Source organism: Aquarana catesbeiana, linkage group LG01 (genome assembly GCF_042186555.1).
Source record: "Aquarana catesbeiana isolate 2022-GZ linkage group LG01, ASM4218655v1, whole genome shotgun sequence".
In the NCBI taxonomy this organism is placed as follows: Eukaryota; Metazoa; Chordata; class Amphibia; order Anura; family Ranidae; genus Aquarana; species Aquarana catesbeiana.
Genome location: NC_133324.1, coordinates 882,139,803 through 882,166,302, shown reverse-complemented (window position 1 = coordinate 882,166,302; position 26,500 = coordinate 882,139,803). Strand labels below are relative to the sequence as shown.

Genomic DNA, 26,500 nt, shown 5'->3' with positions numbered 1-26,500 from the left:
TCCACCCTGCTGCAGTCAAGTGAAAGGATCATCTGCAAGCAGTGTAAGTACTTGCATTTGACTTTGTATCAGCCTCTTCTAGTGCATTGCACAGCAGAGCTCAGACTGTGAGAAGGAGAAGCAGCACAAGGTGCCAGTCAGTTGTGCTGCAGTGCAAGGAAAATGAGAAGAGAGCAATATGACAGAGGTTAGATCATCAGTTTGCTGCTTCTTTCTCTCTGTCCAGTCACAGGGTGGGGTGGGAAGGAGACCTGTAAGTGTTTCTGACCAGCAGCAGAAGAAATCGATCTTCTCCTGCATTGTCATCAAAGAGTAGAAATGCAACAACTTACGATCATGATTCAAATTTTAATGTCAGTCATCTTAGTTCCTGGGATCCTCAGATATCTCTGCTTAGTTAGAAAGCCTTAAAGCAGAGCTCCAGGCACCTTCAGAAACAATGTAAAGTTAGCAGCTACAAATACTGTATTAGGACACTTACCTGTCCAGGGATCCAGCAGTGTCTTCACCCTACCGTGCATGCGCTTTGTGAATGGCCCAGCGGCGGGTGAAGGAGGAGTTGGGCCTAACTGCCAGGTGAGTTCTTCGTGGCAAGATCAGCCGGAAGTGGGAGCGGTTACCTTTCAAACCCCCCTAAAAGTGCCAAATCTGGCATCGGGGGGGGGGGGGGGGGGGGGGGCAAACAAGCACAGCTTACCCTTTTGGGTGGAGCTCCGCTTTGACTTTACTGCAACTCAGAGCTCCTTAATACACATCTCTTCCCCTAAGGACTACTGGCCAGTAAAGACAGACATATACCCAATGGCGCAATGCAATGATAGCACATCAGCATGTCTTTCCAATGGCTGATAAAATCATCAAGGAGTGAGGCTATAGTCAGATCAAAGTCAAGATTGGTCAAATGAGTATGCCCAGATTTCGGGGCTCTGTCATGGACCCACAGACCTACAGATTTCTATGCTCTTCTATGGGGCTAATTATTATACTGTAGATATTGTGTAATGTTGGGTACTAACATTTATAGGTAAAGTTGATTCAGGGAATATCCAGGGGAATATATTTGGGGATCAGAAAGGAAATTTTTCCCAGCTGGGGCAAATTGGAGCATGCTTTGTTGGTCAACTGTGGGTATAGGATTGTGTATATGGGATTGTATATTTTTTTTTTCTTCATTGGTTGAACTAGATGGACTTTTTTTTTAATCTGACTTACATTGTTAACAACTATTACTATTTTTTTTTTTTAGCCTCCAGACAACGGGCCTCCGCCATTACCAACATCATCACTTCCAGAAGGGTATTATGAAGAAGCTGTACCCCTCGGCCCTGGAAAAGCTCCAGAGTACATCACCTCCAGTGAGTTGTCCGTTCCAGTTAAAGTGGGATCAAACTAAAATAGACAATAACTTGGTGTGAAGAACAATCTGCTGCATTAACCTCCAACATACCAATTTCAGCAGTTTAGTGCAGTCAGGCCATTATAAGATGAACCCTGATTGGCTTATATAGTGTCTACTTCAAACATACAGTATATGTTGCTTTTATTTCACTGTGCTTTTCATACTTTCATTTGTTGTGTCCTCACCTTCAGTTCAATAATTCTGCTGTTCAAAATTGGGGGTCCTCACAAGAGATGCAATTCCTTTTATGTCTAGGACAGCCTTTGTCAACCCTTTCAACACAGAGGAACCCTTGAAATAAATTTCCCATCTCAGGGAACCCCTGCTAAAAATGGCTATATCTACAAGTCGTGATACGTTAGTGTGTTGGTCAGTGAGAAGAATGCTCCTTACACTTGTGGTCAGTGGGAAGAATTACCTCCTTACAGATCACTAAAAAGATCAGCAGTGTCAGCGGGAACTTATCTGAGGAGCATAAATTGCTCATGGCTCAAGGAACTTCTAGCAACCTCTGGGGAACCCTGGTTGGTTGTAGTGCGCCAACCAGGGTTCCTGGTTGGCGCTATATAAATCCTGTATATTAATTAAAGTGTTTGCATCTTACGGTGCGGCCTACTTCTGAAAAAGACCTATGCTGCACAATTCTAATGAGAATTAACTTAGAGAGTAATTTCATTCATTTAGTCATTCCTGCCAGCTTAAAGGGTTTGTAAAGGTAGATTTAAAAAAAATAACAAACATGTCTATACTTACCTACTCTGTGCAATGGATTCGCACAGAGCGGGCAGGTACCTCCTCTTTTCGGGTCCCCCAACGACGCTTCTGTCCCCTCCTCTCTGTCCAGTGCTCACATGGGAAGCCGCTTCCCATGGGGGCACTTGTGCGAGCCCTCTGCTGCGTCCATTGACACAGACAGTGGGACTCGTGCCCCCCCCCCCCTGCACCCCTTGTCACTGGCTTTGATTGACAGCACTGGGAGCCCATGGCTCCCCGTACCCCAGCAAAGCCAGCGAGACCTGGAAGTGAGGGAAGAAACAATCTGCAGACTTGCACGGTGCTGGATCGAAAGGGGTCTCAGGTAAGTATAGGGGGGCTGAGGGGGCGATGCTGACACCTAAACATTTTTGACCTTAATGCAAGGAAAGCATTAAGACAATGCAGGCAATATGAATGGAAGAACAAGGCAACTTGCCTTAAGTCCTATTATTTCAGTTCAGTTCAGAGCACTGCGTGGTATGCCCTGAAAAAAGGTAGGACATGTTTCTTTTTTTTGGGGGGGGGGGAGAATATGTTTCAATCTACTGTATAGCATTGCAATAGCAATACCAGTACTACTGAGAACTTTAAAAAAGTTAACGCATTGCAGTGCACTGTGGCATGAATGGCCTCTGAGATGAATATTGGAGCCACTTAAGTTGGCTGAATCAGTTTATACGTTGTATGTTTTTGTTTAGAGTATTCCTTTAATGTTCATCTTTGGAGGCAGTATTTTAGAAGGAACATTGGAGAAGGAGAGAAAGTAGGTTAATGCTGGCAGCTACAGAGCCCCTTTGACCTCAGTTCTTGACAGCGTTAATGCAATCCAGGACTGGAGTGGCTATTCTCTCCTCCTCCCTGTGATGTTTTTGGCGTCTCTCCTTCTAATTCTCTCGGGGCTTAGCAAAAAAGATTGCGCAGCTTGTTCTACCACAGTGAAGCATGGCCTTTTCGCCTCCAAAATACCATACTGATAAAAAAAAGATGATTTTTTTTTTTGTCGTTTTGTTGATGTTGCTGTAAAACAAATTGTCCCCGAAAGAAAGAGAAAATCTATAGCACGGGAAGGGGAAGGAACCAGAACACGATTAGATTTTTCAGTTTAATTTTTGGCGTGAGCCAAAGGATTGGGTCATTCTTCTAGAAAGCAAACAGAGAAATATATGAGTGCTTTCTCTCCACAGGCCTAGAACATTATTCACAGTTTGGTACCAGCATGGATGGAGCGTTTAATCTGTATTGCTTGTTATAGGACTGAGCTGGATGTCTTCCATCTTGTGATATTGCTTGTTAGATCAACATAAAGATGATTTATTTGACCAAGAAGCCAAGACTTTCAGCTGAGGGCTTGGCCCAGGCTTTAGGCCTTGTTTGTGTAAAAGATGAAGCCGAAGGAAAGTAAAGGATAGGTTTAAAGTGAACCTGTGCAGGGCTATGCAAAATGTTCACCTAAAGCGACTCTGTCCCTATGATAAAAACTTGAAAATAAGATCCCCTTGTAAAGAAAAGACATGCTGGCCAAACATGGATCAAAAATGTGGCCAGTTCAACAGGAACCAGCCGAATTTCAATGCATGTATGGGCATCCTGGTTGTACAAAAGTCAATCTATTGATCGACCTCTGTATGATCACCCTGTTGGGTTTTTCATGAACAACCATATACCTGACAATGATCATTGTGTTCTGACGGTGGACGGTGGCAAAGGCCCGCCCTGAGAACGCAAGAGGTCAGCAGAAGTGATTCCCCCATTCACCTCGAATGCGTGGATGGAAGAATTGGCACATTCTTTTTTTCATTCAACCTGCTGAGTAAACGAAAAAAAAATGTTTAATGTATGGGCCTTAATACTGAACTGTTCAATCCTTAACATCCAGAACTTCTGGTGAGTCAGATGCCTGGTCCCCCTCTGAGTTGTTTCCATTAGCCCTACATCACTACACAACACATTAGGGACATAAGTGTTTGCAGGCCGAGCGGGGGGGCCAGGCATCCAACAATTTGTGAAGATTCTTCAAAAGCTTAGCTCCCCAAGGTTGAAGATCAGCAGAACAAATATGAAGTGTTGTCTTCAGGAACATTCTTTCTCAACCTTCAGAAGAACCCTTAAAATTGTTTTTAGGTCCTAGGGGACCCCTGCTAAAGCCAATTCATTGGAGATTAGTGGGAAAAATGCCCCCTACCTTGGAGGCTTGGAAAGGCAGGTGAAAAGAGCATTGGTCTAATGCAGCTGGTTCCGAAACTATGCAGGCACAATGAAATGGGAGGTTAAAGGAACCTCAAGAAACCTCTGAAGGAACCCTTCAGGTTTCTATGGAATCCTGGCTAAGAGTTAGAAGGACCCCTTTTTTCAGGTTTTTATTCTAGCATTGCTTTAACGGCTACATTCTTTTTTGCAGCTTATCTTCACTCCTCTGCCCTCTTTTTTGGTCAATGTAATGAAAAGAAAAGGTCCCGCGTATGCTCCAAGTCGTTTGGTTTGGAGTTTACACAAGGATAAGGCTTCATACACACTGGCTTCTTGTAAATGCTGTTTATCCTGAAAGGAGAAAATCAGCGTTTTAAACTCCCCTAAGCTGCAGCTTTTCAAAACAGTTTAGGTCAGTTTAGCAGTGTTTTCGAGTTTGGGCATCTAAAGGAAAATTATACAAGAAAATTGTATAATGTATGGCTAGCCTTAGTCCCCAGCTACACATGACAGTATTGGTGCCTGGTGATTGTTCACGTTGTCTCCAGATAAATTCCTGCAGTTCTTGGAGTCCTTATATTCCTAACAATGCTGAATGTGACCCTGCCCAAATGCCAACTGCTCCATGGGGCAGAAAACAAACCTATATGGTTTACAGAGAGGGTAAATACACATGTAAAAGTACTTAAAGAAACAAAAAAAAGACCTTTTGTGTAGCGACTTTCCCTCCTCCGCGTGTCAAAAATGTGGAGGCTTGATTTCAACAATGGCAACCAATGGGAGCTGAAAATGAATCTCACTTGACAAATTATTACATTAATAAACGGAGCTTATGTTTTCATAGATGGGGTGCACACATTTGCAAACTTTTTTAGTGCCGGGTACTGTACAGCAAAATCACGGCTCTCCCAAAAGTAGAAGGTAAAAGGGTTAATTGTTCAAGTAAAACTCCAGCCAAAAAAAATTTTGCAGCATTCATTTTTTTTTTTATTTCAAATTCATTTTTTTTTTATCTTATTAAAGACTATGACTCGGATGCTATGAGCAGTTCATATGAATCTTATGATGAGGAGGAGGAAGACGGAAAGGGGAAGAAAAAGAGACTTCAGTGGCCATCAGAGGAAGCGTCAATGGACTTGGTGAAAGATGCGAAGATCTGTGCATTTCTCCTGAGGAAGAAGAGATTTGGGCAGTGGACCAAGCTGCTGTGTGTTATTAAAGACACCAAATTAATGGTAAATTAGCTTTACTGCTATAATAATCACATAAAATGTTATATTAAATTACTTTCACTTTAATATACTCTAAACGTTATACTTTAATTTTTAAAGCCTATTTGAATTTTCTGTTTAAATCAACTAAATTCCTGGTGAATCAAAGCAACAGTTGAGACAAAAATCTTAGGCCCTCCCATTCATGCTATTGCGCTGCAGTAGTGCATGCTCATTAACATGCATTGTTGCTGCAACACATGTCCATTGGCAAGGTGCACTGAGGTGCCATTTAGATTTAATAGCACCACACACCAATATGTCTTGCACACAATACTGTGCATTTTCTCTTGGAAAGTAGTCACAGCCCTTTGTAGAAAAGCCTGTCCCCTGCCAGCCTACTGCAGAGAAATATGTTTGCATTTGCTGCCTGCTGATTAGAGAGCTCTAGTTCTGATTAAACATGGGGCATGTCAGACCTCTCCAGAGAGACAACTGCCTCCACACAGAGTGAATACTGTGTGTGTGTGTGCGTGTGTGTCAGACAGTTCTCTTTAGTTATCCAGCACTCTTAACATTAGCAATACTGGTTCTTGATCGGTTTTGCCGATGGTCTTCTTTATTGATAGCTGTAACATCATTTTTCCCAGTGCTACAAGTCTTCCAAGGACCAGCAACCTCAGATGGAGCTGTCGTTGAATGGCTGCTCGGTGTCTTATGTGCCAAAGGACAGTAAAAAGAAGAAGCATGAGCTAAAGATCACCCATCTTGGGACAGATGCCTTGGTTCTTGCCGTCCAAAGTGAAGAACAGGCTGAACAATGGTTGAGGGTATGTAGAATGTTCCTTACATGCCTGTCTTACAGGGTTTGATTTGTGGATCTGCATAACTTACTGTCTACAATCTATGTGGCTTATTAAATAGAAAAGGTGTCCTTAACCATTACCGTATTACGTTTAAGTATGGTCGATGCGTATTTGTGGAGTGTTGTTTATAAAAGTCACCTCAGAAAACACACTCAAGGGCACCAAATGCGCCTGTGAGTGACTGTAATCTGATCTGTCATTGGACAGTGAATGACTTAGATCAAAGATCCAATGTACAGAGCCAATTCAAGCAGCTCTGTACCTTGTCATTGCTTGGATTGGTCATTCCAGCGATCACAAGGTACAGACCTGCGCAGATTGCTCAGAACATGCTAGCCTCAAACACTCTCTCTCTCTCTCTTTCTCTCTATATATATACTCTGTATGTGTGTGTGTGTGTGTCTATGTATGTATACAGTATCTCACAAAAGTGAGTACACCCCTCACATTTTTGTAATTATTTTATTATATCTTTTCATGTGGCAACACTGAAGAAATTACACTTTGCTACAATGTAAAGTCAGTGTACAGCTTGTATAACAGTGTCTTAATAATTTGCTGTCCCCTCCAAATAATTCAACACGCAGCCATTAATGTCTAAACCACTGGCAACAAAAGTTAGTACACCCAGTGGCGGTGCGTCCATAAGGGCACACAGGCGCCGCCCCCCTCTCCCCAGCCACCCCCCTCTATTGTGTTATTTTGAGGGGACAACAAATTTACACTGTTATACAAGCTGTACACTCACTACTTTACATTGTAGCAAAGTGTCATTTCTTCAGTGTTGTCACATGAAAAGATATAATAAAATATTTACAAAAATGTGAGGGGTGTACTCACTTTTGTGAGATACTGTGTGTATGTGTGTGTGTATATATATATATATATATATATATATATATATATATATATATATATATATATTTATATATATTACACACACTATATTACCAAAAGTATTGGGACGCCTGACTACACACACGTGAACATTAATGGCATCTCAGTTTTAGTCCATAGGGTTCAATACTGAGTTGGCCTACCCTTTGCAGCTATAATAGCTTCAACTCTTCTGGGAAGGCTGTTCACAAGGTTTAGGAGTGTGTCAGAGAATTTGTGAGGTCAGGCACTGATGTGAACAAGCAGTCTCCGCTCTAATTCATCCTAAAGGTGTTCTAGCAGGTTGAGGTCAAGACTCTGTGCATACCAGTCAAGTTCCTCCACCCCAAACTTGCTCATCCATGTTTTTATGGACCTTGTTTGTGCACTGGTCCATAAAGACGTGGAGTCCTGACCTCAACCCGATAGAACACCTTTGGGATGAATTAGAGCGGAGACTGCGAACCAGGCCTTCTCATCCAACATCAGTGCCTGACCTCACAAATGCGCTTCTGGGAGAATGGTCAAAGATTCCCATAGACACACTCCTAAACCTTGTGGACAGCCTTCCCAGAAGAGTTGAAGTTATTATAGCTGCAAAGAGTGGGCCAACTCAATATTGAACCCTACAGACTAATGCCCCGTACACACAGTAAGACCATGATCGGACATTCCGACAACAAAATCCTAGGATTTTTTCTGACGGATGTTGGCTCAAACTAGTCTTGCATACACACGGTCACACAAAGTTGTCGGAAAATCCGATCGTTCTGAACGCGGTGACGTAAAACACGTACGTCGGGACTATAAACGGGGCAGTGGCCAATAGCTTTCATCTATTTATTTATTCTGAGCATGCGTGGCACTTTGTCCGTCGGATTTGTGTACACACGATCGGAATTTCCGACAACGGATTTTGTTGTCGGAAAATTTTATAGCCTGCTCTCAAACTTTGTGTGTCGGAAAATCCGATGGAAAATGTGTGATGAGCCTACACACGATCGGAATTTCCGACAACAAGGTCCTATCACACATTTTCCGTCGGAAAATCCGACCGTGTGTACGGGGCATTAGACTGGGATGCCATTAAAGTTCATGTGTGTGTGTAAAGGCAGGCGTCCCAATACTTTTGACAAAATAGTGTACTGTATATAATGAAAAGCCCCTGTAATGCTGTTTTAGCTGATTGAACACATTTTGATAACACATGCTCCCATCCTTCTCCTAAATCGATATATATAACACAATATTAAACCCTTAGTCCCCTAGTTTACATTCCTCCAGTGCTCTGCTGTGTGTTACTGTTTACCACCCTCTGGATACAGCGAGTATTATCAGCATCAGGACAACTACCTGAGACTCAGGACCTCAGATGCCCAGGGCCATCCTCAAACACAGTAAATACTGGTGAATAGGGGGACCAAATACAAACTATTATATTTAAATTATTTGAAAAGTGACTTATCAGATTCTTGCATAAGCCATATTATTATTATTTTCTTTTAAATAAGCGTTTAAATTTGATTCTAAAAACTTTACTGTCTTATGGTGACCCAGCAGCTTGTATCATCCTTTTTCTGTGTCAGCATTTTTCATTCTGTGTCTATTTGTACCCGGAGTGACCCACGGAAAATGGATCTTTTCATTTCTTACACATTGGAACTCCAGACTCTTCACAACTCTTTCCCACATGTTTGAATGTCTCATGTTGAAACTTGTCAGACTGAAGGGGGGTGGTATTCTTCTTGTGTAACTTTAACATGACTGCTTAGAACTTTCCTCTGATAAATGAGGATTTCTTTCCGTTCTTTCTACTGTCCCCATATTTTATACCTCTAAGACTCATGCTACATTCAGGAATGTGGAGTATATAAAACAGAACTGAAAATGCAACCAGTGCAAAAAGACATTGAGCCCGGGTTCACACCACAACGGGCTGCGGATCGCACAGGAGCGCTGTGCGTCCCTGTTCACCGTTTCAGGGACGAATCAGGGCCGATTCTATGCCTGAATTCGGCCCTGAAACGCAGCCAAAGACGCACAGTGTTTTTGTGCAGTGCGCACCGCAGCCGCCCCAGAGATATGTGAACTGGCTCCATAGGGAGCCAGTCACATTCTCCTGCTATGCGAATTAGAGGTGCGGAAACGCACCTCTAATTCGCATAGGTGTGAACCCGGGCTTAATGCAGAATGGAATGTTTTAGGCTCAGTTGGTGTCAGTACTAGTTACCAGCATACCACCAAGTACACTTGTAGCTATCATTTAGCCCTCTTACTGCACTGGCTTTATGGCTTAACTTCTACCAAGGCTTTATCTACATAGAATTGTATTGTCCTCCCTAGTCTTTGTGTGGGTTTCTATGTATGCACCATTCTCCTCCATAGTTGAATAGTCTGCTAGCTGATAAATTGCCTTTTGGCCAAATTGGCCCTAGCTGACTTGTCTTGTATTGACTGATGTTAAAGCGGAACTAAAACATTCAAAAAGTGAAGTCTCGCTGGTTCGCTCCCTCCCCCCAGCCTGTGCAGGTTTTATTTTGGGGGGGGGGTATACTGATTTTTATCAGTATCCACTCCCACTTCTTCAAACCCATGCCCCATCCCCTCCTACAGACTCTTGGGACACACTCCATGTTACAGAAGTTTGCTGGGCCATTCACAAAGCACCCAACGAGTCCGCACATGCGCAGTAGGGAGCTGCTGTGGTTCCTCAGAAAGTCACAGTCAGCTCCTGTAGCCAAGGTGGTGGAACTGGGGACCCACAGCAGTAAGACAATGCTGAACCCCAGGCATTAGTAGATATCTGATTTTAAAAGTCAGCAGCTACAGTATTTGTAGCTGCTGACTTTAAAAAAAGAAAAAACAAACTGAAGTTCCTCTTTAAAGTGATTGTAAAGTCTCGTTTTTTTTTCCCTATAAAAATAACAAACATGTTATACTTACCTGCTCTGTGCAGTGGATTTGCACAGAGCAGCCCATATCCTCCTCGGGTCCCTCTTCTGTGATCCTGGCCCCTCCCTCCTGTTCAGTGCCCCCATAGCAAGCAGCTTGCTATGGGGGCACCCAAGCCGAGTCACAGCTCCCTGTGTCCATTCAGAGCCCTGACCCGCCCTCTCTCTCTTCTGATTGTCTAGCTGACTTTGACCGCTGCTGTGTCTCAGCCAAACAGGAGGGAGAATCTCGGAGGGCTGAGACACTTGTGGACATCGCTGGAGAGAGAGGGACCTCAGATAAGTATCAGGGGGGCTTCTGCACACAGAAGGCTTTTATTTACTCTTAATGCATAGAATGCATTAAGATAAAAAAACCTTCTGACTGTACAACTCCTTTAAATAAATGAATGCCTTCCTTGCAGTTGTACAAGCTAAACCATCAGAGTTTGAAGCTCTGCTCTTGCAGGACGATCCTTCGTTACATGTAGTCTATCAATTGTACTCTCTGCTTTTGTCGGTATCTTCGCTCAATCTACCCCCCCCCATGCGCAGGTTTGGCAATCTGAGCTTCATCATTCTATTCCCCCATCTGATTGGCTAAAATGTTTTACCCTAGTCCTTAAACTTTCCCTAGCTACCAAACATCAAGAAACAGGGTTTAAGGTGTTTCCCATCTGTCTTCAACCATTCAACACCTGAATTTTGCAGGCACTAGTCTCCATATATGGTGGGAATGCCCCCTCATTAGGTCTTTCTGGCAACATATCTTTGACCTAGACTGTAAATTGATGGCGACCTCTATTCAAGCCTCGTCTGAAGTAGCCCTCCTGTCGATATTCCCTGGACCCTTTAAATCCATTAAAAGAGACATTCTCCGTCATTGGAAATTGACCAGAATGCCTTCTCTTGGGGAGTAGGCCATGCAGGTAACCTCTATCAGATACCTTGAATGTCTGTTGGCTCAAGAAGCAGGCAAGGAAGAGCAGTTTCCGTTAACCTGGACCTCGTGGTCTACGTTCCGCTACTCCTCTGAGTTTCTTACTTGGGCCAAGGGAGTTTCAGCGTCCACCTCCCCGGGCCTTGTCATAAACATGACCTCTCTCCCTAAAATCATTGCTCCTCTACACTATCTTGCATTCTTTGTACTCTTTATATCTGATTCCTTTTCTCTCTGTAGTGAAAAATTGTCAAAGATGTGTATTACTTCACAGTGATCCTTACAGCATACTCATAATTTTTCTTTTCAGATCTGAATATTAGAAGATTTGCACTTTTTGTCTAATGATCTCTACTCTGCTATTATCCAACATGTCAATACAGTACTTAGGTAGTCACTTTATACCTTATAAGTGTTCATGTTATTTTGAATCTTTCTTTACTTTGAAGATCTTGGTACACACTTGCTATCTGCTTTATACCCTTATTCATAATGGTTATTTGTTTGTATTCACATTTTTGATACAGTAAACTAAGATTGAACTAAATGAATGCCTAAACTCTATAAAGGCTTAGGATATGCTAGCTCAGAAATACAAATACATTTTTCCAATAAATAGACAATTGGGGGAAATATTTATAAAGCAGTGAATACAGTGCTCACCAAACATTAAGACCCCTTTCACACTGGGGCGGTTTGCAGGCGTTATTGCACTAAAAATAACGCCTGCAAACCGCCCCTAAACAGCCTCCGCTGTTTGTTCAGTGTGAAAGCCCTCAGGCTTTCACACTGAAGCGGTGCGCTGGCAGGAGAAGAAAAAATCTCCTGTCAGCCGCTTCTTTGGAGTGGTGAAGAAGCGGTGTATTCACCGCTCCTAAACCGCTCCTGCCCATTGAAATCAATGGGACAGCGCGGCTATACCGCAGTAATACCGCGGCTATTGCCGCGCTATACAAGGGGTTTTAACCCTTTTTTGTCCGCCAGCGGGGGGTTAAAACCGCACCGCTAGCGGCCGAATACCGCGGTAAAACAGCGCTAAATATAGCGCTGTTTTACCGCCGACGCCCCCTACCGCCCCAGTGTGAAAGGGGCCTTACTGTGGGGATATCTTCCTGGTGGATGTCTATTGATTAACCTGCAATTAATGTTTGGTGAATTTCTCATTCACTGCATTATGACCCAGTGATTTAATTGTGCCTTGATAAAAACCCTGTAATATGGTGTAAGATCAATAGACATTTTGCATCATTCTTCATAGGAAAAGTAGTGCACCTGGAACGGCCAGTGTTTCTTATACTATACCATTCTGTATTAAAGACTAAATCCAGATTTTTTTTTTTTTTTTTTAGCTTTGGATAGTGTCAGAAAGAGTTGCCCCCATGGGTCTCCTTAGAGAGATTCCCTTCATGTCCTGTCCTGTAGACTCTACAGGAAATGAGAGGAAGTTTTTTCAGTGTCAGGGAAATCCACTCATGAAAGCAGTCACCATAACAAGAGTCTTCATTGGAGTATTCCCATTAATTCCAGTGTGACTTTTCACACTCGGGCGGTGCGCTTGCGGGATCTTAGGAAAAGTCCTGCAAGCAGCATCTTTGGGGCGGGTTGGGAGCGCTGTATTTAGCGTTCCCAAAACGCCCTGCCCATTGGAATGAATGAAAACGCCACAAAACAGGAGTTTTTAATCCCTTTTTTGGGGTTGGGCAGTGCTTTACCACGAACGCGGCTGCGGCCCCTGTGTGAAAGGGGTCTAAATATTGGTACATTTGTCACTGGAAAAGAAAAGCACAGAAAGTGATAAAATTATTGTTCTTACCCTTCCTCACTCTTATATAAATACGTTCTTGTCTGTGTTCCCGTATGCGCAATTTCTTATCCTCTTCTTAGAGGAAATGAAGGGAAATCTTGGCAATAGGGACACAAATATCATTAGAAACCAGGCAAAGGCTCCAACCCTTCTCCACTCTAATCTAAAATGAAATAAAAAGCTTTGGCTGGGATTGGACTTTAAACCAGCTATTCTCAACTAGGGTGGAAACCTAGGACTTCTCAAGAGGTTACCAGGGGTTCCTTGGGTTGTGACTGATAGACCTCCCATTTGATTGTGCCTGCATAGTTCCAGTGCCAACACTACTTGGCTAAGCCAGCTGCATGACATCAATGATCTCTTTTAGTTGTCTTTAGGGTGGCGTTCTTCCTACTGATTACCGGTATAAGGGGCATTTTTCCCATTGGATCAGAATGAATTGGTTTTAGTAGGGGTTCCCCAAGACATCAAAATTTATTTTCGGGGTTCCTCTGGGGTAAAACGGTTGAGAAAGGCTGCTTTAAACTTTTCAGCTGAACGCTGTTCATATTCATCAACATTGAGAAGTGCTTCTGCTTGGCGCTTATGTGCTAGAGGTCTTAACCAAATACAATTCATTCATCCAGCTAGTAATTCAAGAGGCCCTGTTTTTTTTTCCTCTCCTCTCCTTTTTGTGAGTAGAGCTCAAGCAATTTTTGACTTTCTAGCTTGGCTCACTGAACTATATTTCATGTAATACTTTCAAGTTACATTTCCAACTACAACACATTAATGCGTGAAATCTCCATATGAGCCCAGTTTGGACGAGACTGCACATTTTATGAAACCTATTACTTCATAAACCTGCAGCAAGCTACAGAACAAGGAGGGGAAACTCTTGAAAATCTCGTTCTGGCACTTGTTGCTGGCCGAGTGTTACTGTGCTGAATTCCGGGGACCTTCGCAATTGGAAAGCGGCAAAGGTTACCACTGAGACAGCTTTATGATATCTGAACATTGATCCGCTCTCTAGGAGATGAAGTGACAAAGGGCTAGCTTCTGCCTGCAGCAGCTGTAGATATAAAAAAATGTAATGTATAACCCTATAAAACGCTCTATAAATTAGATTTATTTTGAAATAAATTACAATTTTGTGGCACGCAAATCTAAAGTTTTTTACAGTAGAAAACGTATGTTTTGAAAGGAGATTTGTATTGTAAAAGTTCCTGTACACTCCTGTCAGACAGGAACATTTTATATGTAAATGGGACAGCCTGTTTTTGAATAAGCTCCAGTTAGATAGGTATTCAGGTTGAAAAATGAAAAGTCCTAGTGCAACCAATAGAAAAAAAAATGAATAAATAGAAAACCTCTGTATACGCAATCCTATACCCACAGCTGATCCAGAGGAAGGCAAAAACAAAAAAAAAACAATAAAGCATGATCCAGTTTGCTGCAACAGAGGGAAAACATTCTTTTCGTATCCCACAGAAGGCAGTTAGATATTCCCTGGATTAACAATCTCTGGTTTTATTTGCTATAAATATTAATATCCACTTATATTTATCTGCAGTTATATTTATTCATGAATGATATAGAGGATGGGATAAATATCACAATCTCAGTTTTTGCAAGCAACACAAAAATAAGCAGGGCAATAACTTCACATCAGGATATAGAAATTTTACACAAAAACTTGAATAAATGACTGGGGTGGGCAACTACATGGCAAATTAGGTTCAATGTGGAGAAATGTAAGGTAATGTACTTGGGGCTTAAAACAAATGCAAACTACTCACTAGGGGGAGAACCTCTTGAGGAAACAAGGATGGAGAAAGATCTGGGGGTCCTAGTAGAAGACAGACTGAGCAATAGCATGCAATGTCAAGCTGCAGCTACCAAAGCCGGCAACATTTTTGCATGCTTAAAAAAAGGGCATATACTCCAGAGATAGAGCTACCGTATAATCCTGACACTTTATAAAACTCTGGTTTGGCCACATCTGGAGTATTCCATCCAGTTCTGGTCACCAGTCCTCAGAAGGGATTAGCTGGAGCTGGAGAGAGTCCAGAGAAGGGCAACAAAATTAATAAGGGTGCTGGAAGACCTCAATTATGAGGAACGACTACAAGCACTAAATTTATTCTCGCTTGAGAGAGGATATGATAACATGATAGCGATTTACAAATATCTCAATGGTGATCGCAGCATAGGAAAATAACTATTCAGTCCCCAGGAGTGTAAGCGGACACAGGGCCACACAATGAGATTGCAAAAGAAGCGGTTTAACCTAAATGTGGATGTAAAGCCAATTCATGAAATTTGAGCTGGCACATATATCTACAGTGTTTTCTTATCTCTCTTCAAAGCACTATGTCCCGTAGCTGTCCCCTGCTCCATTCTTCTGTTATCAGCCTGATAACTTCTGATAAGTTCTCCAGTCAACTGAGATTAAAGCAGGCTGAGTTTTGTGTTGGGGAGGATGCTATAAATAGATGTGATGAACGATTCAATGGACAGTTCTGAAATTCTCTACCTATGAGAAGAGGAGGTGTGTGTCTTTCCTCCAATCAGTTGTCTTGGCTGTATGCCCAGACTTCACTGCAGTGGTGAACAGGAAGAGAAAATCTAACACAATCTGAACTTTCTAAAGACTATATAAAGCTGAAGACAGCAGAGCAGATATGCATGTAAAACTTATGTAGGGAGATTTGTTTCATCCCTGTGTATCATCTGGGGCTGTTCACTTCACTGGGTATGTGAGGGTTTACATCCACTTTAACCACTTAATGACCAGGCCATTTTTTCTGCGCCGCTTTAACTGACAATTGCGCAGTCATGTGACGCTGTACCCAAACAAAATGGATGTCCTTTTTTCCCCACAAATAGAGCTTTCTTTTGGTGGTATTTGATCACCTCTGCCATTTTTTTTTTTCGCTATAAACAAAAAAAGAGCGTCAATTTTGAAAAAAAAAAAAAAAAACACATTATTTTTTACATTTTGCTATAATATATACTTTTGTTTGCTCAAAAGTTATAGCGTCTACAAAATAGAGGATACATTTATGGCATTTTTATTATTATTATTATTTTTTTTTTACTAAGAATGGCGGTGATCTGCGATTTTTAGTGGGACTGCAGACAGATCGGACACTTTTGACACCTTTTTGGGACCATTGACATTTATACAGTGATCAGAGCTAAAAATAGCCACTGATTACTGTATAAATGTCACTAGAAGGGAAGAGGTTAACACTAGGGGGCGATCAAGGGGTTAAGTGTGTTCCCTGGGAGTGTTTCTACCTGTATTGGGGCTGGCTGACTGGAGGATGAGAAAGATCGCTGTTCCTAATCAATAGGAACCGCAGATCTCTCTCTAACTCCCCTGTCAGAACGGGGATCTGTCTGTTTACATTGACACATCCCCGTTCTGGCTCCCGTTCCCGCGATCGCAGGTGCCGGTGGACATCACACCCGCCGGCCACGTGCATCGGGTCCCCCGCCATACAACGGGTGCTCGCGTACAGCTCCTTGAAGGAGCCAACGTACACCTACACCGATTTGCGGGAACGTGCCGACCTGCCGCCGTATAATGACGGTGGCTGGTCAGCAAGTGGTTAAGCTGCATAGGGGGTTTTTCACTGTCATGGTGATAAGGATGTGGAACTCTCTTTCACAATTGGTGGTGGCAGTGGAGAGTATTGATATTTTTAAAAGACTCTTGGACATGCACCTTAAAGAACACAACATACAGGGATATGGGAAATGACACTGACACACGTACACCTACATAGTTTGAACTGGATGGCCTGTTGTCTTTATTCAGCCTTGCCTACTATGTAACTATATATTTTGTGCATTTAAAAATGCTTCCCACTCTTTTTTAAAACATGAGCTGGCCAGAACTAGTTCTTGAGGTAGTCTATTCCACATTTTCACAGCTCTTAAGCTGGGTACACATGGGCCAAAAATCGGCCACAAAATGGCTGGTTTGGCAGGAACCGGCCAATTTTCAGCCGGTGTGTACAGCTCCGCGTCCGACAGTAGCCGGTCTCACTGTGTTCTGTGTGGCAGGATGGAGGGGGAAATGCAGTGCCCCTGCCAAAACACAATAATAAAAATAGCGCTGTTTTACCGCCGACGCCCCCACCGCCCCAGTGTGAAAGCAGCCTTAGTTGTTTTTTTTCGTTGCCTTGAACAAAAACAAATAAAAACTTCCCAGGTGTACCCAGCATTACTGTGAGGAAGCCTTTCCATATGTGGAGGTTAAGTCTCTTTTCCTCCAGATGTTAAGAGTGCCCTCTTGTCCTCTGTAATGACCTGAAAGTTAATAACTCAACACCAAGTTCACTATATGAACCCCTTATGTATTTGTACATGTTGATCATTTCCCCCCTATAATTGCCTCTTAAGACAAAAACAATTCAGTTTCTCAAATCTTTCCTCATAGCGGAGCTCCACCATTCCTCTTATCAGTTTGGTTGCCCTTCTCTGCACTTTCTCTAGTTCTCTGATATCCTTTTTGTGAACTGGTGCCCAAAACTGCATATTCCACATGAGGTCTTAAGTTTTTATTCTGGAATTCTTCTTGTACACCTAGCTGACACAGTGCATGCACTAGAAAAGCATGTCCTGAAATGCTTGTGTTGAATGATTGCCTGGTATTGGTGGATTTTGTGTATGGAGCAGATAATTGACGAGCTCTTGTGTCCACAATAGAATCTGTTATTGTTGTAGTTACATTAAAACCCCATATAATGTGTTCATTGGCTATGTAGGGCTCTCCTATCTCTCTCCCGTCTTTTATTTTTTTCGCTCCATTTCTTTCTAGAGTCGCAAAGATCTAGCGGCACTGCAAGCCAAATAGAATCCATGCTGACATATCAGCATGGATGTCGCACCACTTCCTTAAACTAAATCTCTCTAAAACGGAGCTATTATTATTCCCCCACCCACTCCATGACTTTTCCATCAAAATCAACAATGCAACCATCAGTCCCTCCCCTCACGCCAGGGTACTAGGTGTAATCCTAGATTCTGACTTGTCATTTCAGCCTCAAATCCAATCGTTGTCAAAAGTTTGTAGACTTCACCTCTGTAACATCTCTAAAATTCGCCCCTTTTTTAACAAATGAAACCACCAAGCTCCTCATTCACTCCCTTGTTATCTCTCCCCTTGACTATTGCAACTCCCTTCTCATTGACCTGCTTCTCCATAGGCTATCCCCTCTTCAGTCTATCATGAATGCTGCTGCCAAATTTATCCACCTTACCAACCGCTCATGTCTGCCACCCCTCTCCTCCAATCCCTACACTGGCTCCCAATCACCCAGCGAATTAAATTCAAAATACTAATCACAACATACAAAGCCATTCACAACTCTGCCCCGAGCTACATCACCAATCTTGTCTCCAAATATCATCCAAACCGTCCTCTATGCTCCTCTGAAGACCTCCTGCTCTCAAGCTCTCTTATCTCCTCCTCTCATTCTCATCTCCAGGATTTCTCCAGAGCCTCTCCCATCCTGTAAGCTCTTCTGAGCAGGGCCCTCTTAATCCTCCTGTATCTTATTGTATTATAACTGTATTGTCTCCCTTTTATATTGTAAAGACCTGCATAAACTGTTGGCGCTATATAAATCCTGTATAATAATAATAATAATAAGTAGAATCTGTCACTTTATCTATTAAGGGCAAAGTGACAGGATTTCTTGTTAGGAGAGCCAAGCCTCCCCTCTTCTCACTGGAAGCTCGGCAGCAGCAGGAGCCATTTCTCCTGCTCCTGTCTAACAAATCCTGTGAGCAGAGAGCAGGGGGTGGGGCTGTGCCGCATTGTGTGTGTCAATAGATGCGCACAGCACGGCTCGGGATCAAGCCCGCACGAGTGCCCCCATAGCAAACTACTTGCTATGGGGGCATTCAGAGAAAAGGAGAACATTTTTAAGAAATTCTAAAGGAAAGATTTAAACTGGATGGACTTGTGTCTTTTTATCAACCTGACTATGTAACTGCATTTTATCGCAGCACACCGGCCCGAATCGATCTGCAATGTCAGGCGGCGCAGTGCACTTCACATAAAGTTTGTTTAAAAAAAAAAAAGAAGTCGCGTGGTGCGCTGAATCGTGCACCACACTGCCCCTAGCCTAGCAACGCAAAGCGGCCAGAGCGGTAAATCGCTTCAGCTGCTTTATGATTTACCTTTTTGACAGTGTTAGCTGGCCCTTGGTCTACATTAACACTAGAGCATTGTGTTTTCAGACGTTTTTTCAAGCATTTTAATTAAGCGTTTTTGAGCATTTTTTGGAGCAGAATTGCACATTTGAATCGGGGGTGGAATTGCCACGATTCTGCCCGGAATTCAGAATTGTGACAGAATGCAGGACGCGTTTGCGATGACATTTTTGCTCAATGGCACCCCAAACGAGGTGCAATCTTGCTGTGATTGTCGCACGACAAATCACTCAAACAAAATCGCGGGATGCGTGTCACTCAAAAGAAGGACTTCTTTTGGGTGGCCCGCGGCCCGTGATTTTGTTTGCACGATTTTGTAGCGATTTGTTGTGTAACAAACATGACAAAATCAAACTGCGTTTGGGGTGCCATTGAGAAATAATGGTATCATAAACACGTCCTGCATTTTCCCGCGAATCATGGCGATTCAGTCCACAATTCAAGTCGCCCAGGTGTGAATGGAGCCCTAGAGTTCAGGCATTAAACCAGGAGATAGTACCAGCGTATACATCTGCAGGCTTAGTTAATATGGTTAACATCTTTGACACACAACAACTTCAGTATATAGCCTGGAGGGCACAGCGAGATCCGGAGACAGCTGCACAGAGACACTACAAAAGATTAAACAGGTAGAACTGTTTGAATATTTGCTCTTTTTACTATTGGGGTTTCTCTAAGTTCAGAGGGTTAACGCCTAGTGGTATACCAAATAAAATCTGTAGTGATGATCTTCATCCAGTGTTAATTAATAGTGCATGAGGCTTGGAGTAGATTCTGTAGAATATCGTTGCACAGAGGCATATTAGACCTCACATTTGGCCCCTGTGTTTTCTTACAGCTCCATGTATGCTGAAGGCTTTCTTTCATTGTCCTGAATGAGAGTAAGTGAAAGGAGCAGGAAGGGAGGTGGATGTGAAAGGAATGCTTTGGACAGCTCAGAGGTTTTTCTACAGGGTGGAGGATGTGTATAAAGCGAATTGAACCTGCATGTATGCATCGCATTCACAGCATTCTCAGTTTTCACTCCTCCTCCATTTTTGCTGTGCTGTCAGATCCTTTAGTAGAGAAACTTTTCTCCTTTATGTATTTTAGTTGAAAACCTAATGCTGTATATGAGGTCTAAGGGAGGTAATCGCTGTACTTGTTTCTTCGACAAAAAATACACTAAAACCGGGTACACCCTACAACTGCAGGGTTGCCGTCTTTGGTCTCCCCACTGAGCTGTTGTGTTCCCCCGCCAGAACACTCCGATCAGTGCTCACTGCCATTGAGAGCACTGATCGGGAGTTGATCGATTGCTGGTTTTCCAGCATGCACGTCCGACAGAAGCCGGCCGAATGGCAGCTTCTGTTGGACAGACGGACATACACACGAGCAGAGTGTTGGCCAGTATTTTTTGTACCGCTAAATGTCTGCCGACATTCTGTCCGTGTGTACGGGGCTTAAAGCGGAGTTCCACACAGAAATGGAACTTCCGCTATTCGGAACCCCCCCCCCCCCCTCCGGTGTCACATTTGGCACCTTTCAGGGGGGAGGGGGGTGCAGATACCTGTCTAAGACAGGTATTTGCACCCACTTCCGGCATAGACTCCCATGGGAGTCTATGCCTCTTCCTGTCCCTTCGCGCTGTCTCCTGGGAAACACACAGCTCCCAGGAGAGAGCGGGGACCACTTACGATGCGCAGCGCGACTGGCGCATGCGCAGTAGGGAACTAGGAAGTGAAGCCGCAACGCTTCACTTCCTGATTCCCTCACCTAGGATGGTGGCGGCAGCTGCCGAGAACCGAGCGGGTTCTCGGCGTCGCCTGCCGACATCGCTGGACCCTGGGACTGTGAAGTGGCCATTTATTAAAAGTCAGCAGCTGCAGTAGTGGTAGCTGCTGGCTTTTAATTTTTTTTTGGCGGTGTGGGTGGACCCCCGCTTTAAGGCTTGGTTCACACTGCCGCGACTTGGGGTCTCACAGATCGGGTCCCAAGTCGCGGCAGTGTGAACCAAGCCTTAGTGTATTTTGTGTCATGTGAAATACCATTTTAGTCAATGAGAGTGATCTTAATTAGCACTACTGAAGTCGCTTCGACTTTAGAAAAGGTTCCTGTACTGCTTCAAGGCGGCTTCTATCCGACATGTGCCCATAGACTTTAATGGAAGTCCCCTTCAAGTCGAATCCTCATCTTAATTGATGTGATTTGGAGATGACACTACTACAGGATGATTACCAAGGCATTCCCTAAAGTTGTTTCAAGTCTTATTGAAGTCACTGTAAGTAGCGCGGCTTTCAGGTTGCAGCTGTGTGCACTGCACCTAATACTTCCAAAGTAAACTAAACAATAGGGGTACTTTGACACTAGTTTTAGCAGCGCTTATCCGCTGTTATAGTGGTGCTTTTCGGCTGCTAGCAGAGCGCTTTTAACCCCCGCTAGCGACAGAAGAAATGGTTAAAAGCGCCTGTGTTGGGGTGCTGCCGAAGCGCTTTGCAGGCCCTTCGACAACGCTGCCTATTCATTTCAATGGGCAGGGCACTTTGGGAGCGCTGTATACACCGATCTCGCACCACTCCAAAGATGCTGCTTGCAGGACTTTTTTCCCGTCCCGCAAGCGCACCGCCGCAGTAGGCTTCCCTGGCAGATATTAATTTTATTTTTATGTTAAATTTTTAACTTAACTTATTACCTTTAGAATAGCTTGAGCTGCTTTAAACCTATTCCCATATCATTGCCACCTGAATTATCTGACTTTCACTTCTGTATTTAATTTATTTGATGTTTATTTCTAAAGGCAGCTTTCCTGAAGCCCTCTCTAGACAATAAACAGGTTTTGTGGTCAGGTGGCTCCTCCTTCGAGGGATTGCAAGGAAAAAAAAATTACTTGTACATGATAAAAGCACAATAGATGATATACAAAGCACCAAAAGCCATAATAAGTAATAAAGTATAGGCTAGAGCTGAGGTAAACTGTCGTCTAGACAGTAAAACACATAAATGGCCCCGGGGCTGCTTAGGAGGAAATGTTCTAGTAAAATCACTGTCATTTAAAATAAAGCCCAGCTTTCAGTAATAAACGGCAAGATTACTACTTAAGTTTTTGAACCAGGAAAAGGGTCATGACCTAAATATTAGCAGACTCCCTGGGATACAATTTGTATAGTCTTACCTTTTGTCCTTGTCTTTATATAATGTTGAGCAGATAAACATGTCCTAAAGAACAGCTTTTGGTTGGATGGCATTTACACATGCCAAGCTTTCAAGTGAATGCCCCACACCCTTTTTGGCACTCCAGTAAAGAACCTTCCAAGAAGCTTCAGATGCTGACAAGTACCACTGCGTTTCATTTCTATGCATACTCCTTTTCTAGAGTCTCCCTATTTTTACTTAGTACTTCATTGAAGAGAACACTGAAAAATATTTTTATAATCCATTCAAATAACTATATGAATCCCATCAACCAAAGGCCAAGTTAAGTAGATTTAATCTTCAAAGGCCACATTAGGACTGCTGAGAGCAGCACATATTTAATTTTCCCCCCAAAAAATGACTGTACTTTGGTGAATAAAAGTATACTCTGATTACAACTGAAGACTAAACATTGCAATGCTGTACTAGAGCCGTGGCCAGTATTGAGAATGACACAACTATTAATTTTCATAAAGTCTGCTTTCTCAGGTTTTATTATGGCAATTTGCCATGAAAATTAACTTAATCCCATAAAAAACATGTCCACTGCATTTGTGAAGAAGGCTTCGGGGCGCCCAAGAAAGTCCAGCAAGCGCCAGGACCATCTCCTACAGTTGATTCAGCTGCGGGATCGGAGCATCACCAGTGCAGAGCTTGCTCAGGAATGGCAGCAGACAGGTGAGTACATCTGTATGCACAGTGAGGAGAAGACTTTTGGAGGATGTCCTGGTGTCAAGAAGAGCAGCAAAGAAGCCAATTCTATCCAGGAAAAACATCAGGGACAGACTGATTTTCTGCAAAAGGTACAGGAATTGGACTGCTGAGGACTGGGGTAAAGTCATTTTCTCTGATGAATCCCCGTTTGTTTAGGGCATCCAGAAAAAACCTTGTCCAGAGAAGAAAGGGTGAGCGCTACCATCAGTCCTGTGTCATGCCAACAGTAAAGCATCCTGAGACCATTCATGTGTGGGGTTGCTTCTCAGCCAAGGGAGTGGGATCACTCACAATTTTGCCTAAGAACACTCTTTGCATAAATGTAATGTAATTGTCAATAGAAGCCTTTGACACTTATGAAATGCTTGTAATTCAGTATACCTTAATAACATCTCACAAAAAAAATCTAAAAACACAGAAGCAGCAGACTTTGTGAAAATTAATATTTGTGTTATTCTCAAAACTTTTGGACACAGCTGTACACTAAATCCTGCCCCCTCCATTGTGTTGGTAATCTGGTGATCCTGGAACACACCTGCTGGTGATGCTGGAGCATTCTCCTTGCTGCCTATCAGATACAGAAAAGTCTGATAGTAAAAAAAACAATGTCAGTGCTGAGAAGTTATTCACAGCCGCTAACCAAAATCATATCTGCCTTGGAAGACTGAATTTGATTGGTGAGCCAAGAAGCAGAGAGAAGAGAAATAATGCCCCACATGGGGTTGATTTGTTAAAACTGGAGAGTGCAAACTCTGGTGCAGCTGTACATGGTAGCTAATCAGCTTCTGACTTCAGCTTGATCAATTAAGCTTTAACAAATAAACCCGGAAACTGGTTTCTATACAGAGCTGCACCAAATTGTGCACTCCCTAGATTTAGTAAACCAACCCCCATATGTGATGAAGTACACTTGCCTTAGCTTGGTTTTTGTTCCATTAGTAGTTTTCTAGATGCCTTCACTTTTGCCTGGATTTACTGTTTAATTTTAATAATATTGCCTTTTTTATGTTAAACATTTTCTCTTAAAGCCAGTTTAATGATAATGGACTCTCTCAATTGTTATTTCCTACTGGCAGTACACCTGAAGAGTGTAAAACCATTTGGGTTTGCCCCTGTAGTTAGGTGGATGAAGGATTCTTGGTGGAGAAACGCTAAATGGCCAGAAGTTTGTGACTACTTGACCATCATACATGGCCTAAAGTGTGTGGACACCCATCCAAATGATTGAGTTCAGGTTTTTCCAGTGAAGAGTGTTGTATACAGTATATTATAGCATATAAAGACCTTTTAGACAACGGAGTGCTTCCAAGCTTGTAACAACAGTTTTGGGAAGTCCTTTTTTCTAGCATGACTCAGCCCTTGTGCATAAATCCAGTTCCATAAAGACATATGGTGTGACGAGTTTTGTTTGGAGAAATGTGAATGGCCTGCACAGAGCCCTGGCCTCAATCATTTTGAACATCAGTGAGATTACCTGGAATGCTTTTAGTGAGCCAGGTCTTCTCATCCAACATTAGAACCTGAATGTGTCTAATTTACCATATAGAGACTCAAAAATCTTGTGGAAAGCCTTTCTAGAAGAGTGGTGGCTGTTATAGCCGCAACGGCGGGACCAGTTCCATATTATTACCCATGGTTTTGAAATGGGATGTCCACCAAGCTCATACTCAGTAGGTGTGGTGGTCAGCTGCCCTCAAAAGTTTGACCATATAGTGTATGGCTCTGTCACATTCTTGCCCACTGGAAAACATTATTAAAGGAGTTAATTTCAAGCCTGAGCGAATATAAAACTCACACTGCAGCATGAATGGCACAGCCTTTTTAATAAATACAAAACCCATACATTGTACTTTATGTAACAATAGCAATTTTCTTCATAGTATTCATTGTTCCTTGTAATATCTGCTAATCACAGCGATTTTAGGCTAAACATGTTCTTTCACATAAACAGACATGTTACATGGAGGCTAGATAATGCAGGAGGTGTGACCAGGGGGAGTGCTTGATTGAGAGCATACATTCCTATGTGCTACTTTGTGCACTTGCCAGTTTACTTCCCAGTGTTTTGTCTGCAGCTTGCATTACATGAAAGGCTTGCCAAAATAACTTAATCTGGGTTGGGAGCCAAAAAAAGTCCACAGTGAGTTCAAATGTCACGCAAGAGGTAAAAATAAAAGTTCCAGGATGCTGAGTAATTGGATTCCTTTACACAAGAGGGAAGAGTTTGTGTAGTACAAGGTTTAAATAAAACAGACAAAGGAAAAACAGCCTAGCATGTGAATTAAAGGCCATTCCCATGTGTGGTGCTGTTTGGCAGTGCCATCATTTTTACCATTGCCCCGTAAAAATCTACATGAGGAAACCAGTAATGGTGGAAGGGCTAATGCCGCGTATACACAAGCGGAATTTCCGTCTGAAAAATCTTGGATGGTTTTTTCGACGGAATTCCGCTCAAGCTCGCCTTGCATACACACGGTCACACAAAAGTTCTCTGAACTTTCAACCATCAAGAACGCAGTTATGTACAACACTACGACGAGCCAAGAAAATGAAGTTTAATGTTTCCGAGCATGCGTCGAATTGTTTCCGAGCATGCGTCGGAATTGCATACAGACGAACAAAATTTCCGTCAAGAACTTTTTCTGTCGGAAAAATAGAGAACCAGCTCTCAATATTTTGCTGGCGGAAATTCAGACAGAAGTTGGAGGGAGCATACACAGGGTCGGAATATCTGTGTGTAGGGGCATAAGAGTAAAATTTAGAAAAAACGTTTATGTAAATACTGTACTTTGAGGTATGTATTATTTTAAATAAATACATGTAATTGACTAGTGGTAAAGCTTTCACAAGTATTATTTCAGTGGACAGTTTCTGAAATTAGAGGGTCTTAAGATTAAAGTGGTTTTAAAACTCAGACATGAAATCTGAACAAAGCATATCCCTCTATAGCATGTACTTGTCTCAGTTAGGAGCAGTAAGGCCGGCCATACACGGCTTGAACTGTTAATGGGCAGGCTGAATGTACCAAGTTGATCAGTTGATGCTGGATTCTCTTGCAATTATCGCTAGCGGATGCTATAGCTGTTAGTGATAATCACTGTCTTCTCCCAGTGGGGACGGCTTCCCCTACCTCAAACTGGGAGCAGACAATGGCTCAGCGAGAGGTATTCCCCTGTCAGCAGTGTCTGTGTTGACGGGGGAATCGTGCAAATTTCTTTCCTGCAACCACATTTACACCATATTTGCCTGTCTAAACTTCTGTCTGCTGCTTTGTTCCTCTGCTATCTGCATGAGTCTGTGGTTGCAGGAAAGAAAATCGCTCGATTCCCCATCAACACAGTCAGTGTTGTTGGAATCCCTCCTACGGAGCCATTGTGTTCTCCTGATGAGAGGCGGGAGAAGGCCATCCCCGCCGAGAGAACACAGTGATTTTTGC

The 26,500-nt window shown here is 42.9% G+C and overlaps 1 protein-coding gene across 4 annotated transcripts in view; it reads left to right on the top strand.

Annotated features, from left to right (window-relative positions):
• AFAP1 (actin filament associated protein 1) overlaps nt 1-26,500 on the top strand; it is a 224,159-nt gene that overhangs the window by 119,585 nt on the left and 78,074 nt on the right. For all 4 annotated transcript variants that reach the window (XM_073610727.1, XM_073610710.1, XM_073610719.1 and 1 more), the window contains exons 4-6: nt 1,247-1,355; nt 5,366-5,577; nt 6,204-6,383. In XM_073610727.1, the coding sequence (XP_073466828.1) occupies nt 1,247-1,355; nt 5,366-5,577; nt 6,204-6,383 (501 nt within the window). The remainder of the gene's footprint in view (nt 1-1,246; nt 1,356-5,365; nt 5,578-6,203; nt 6,384-26,500) is intronic.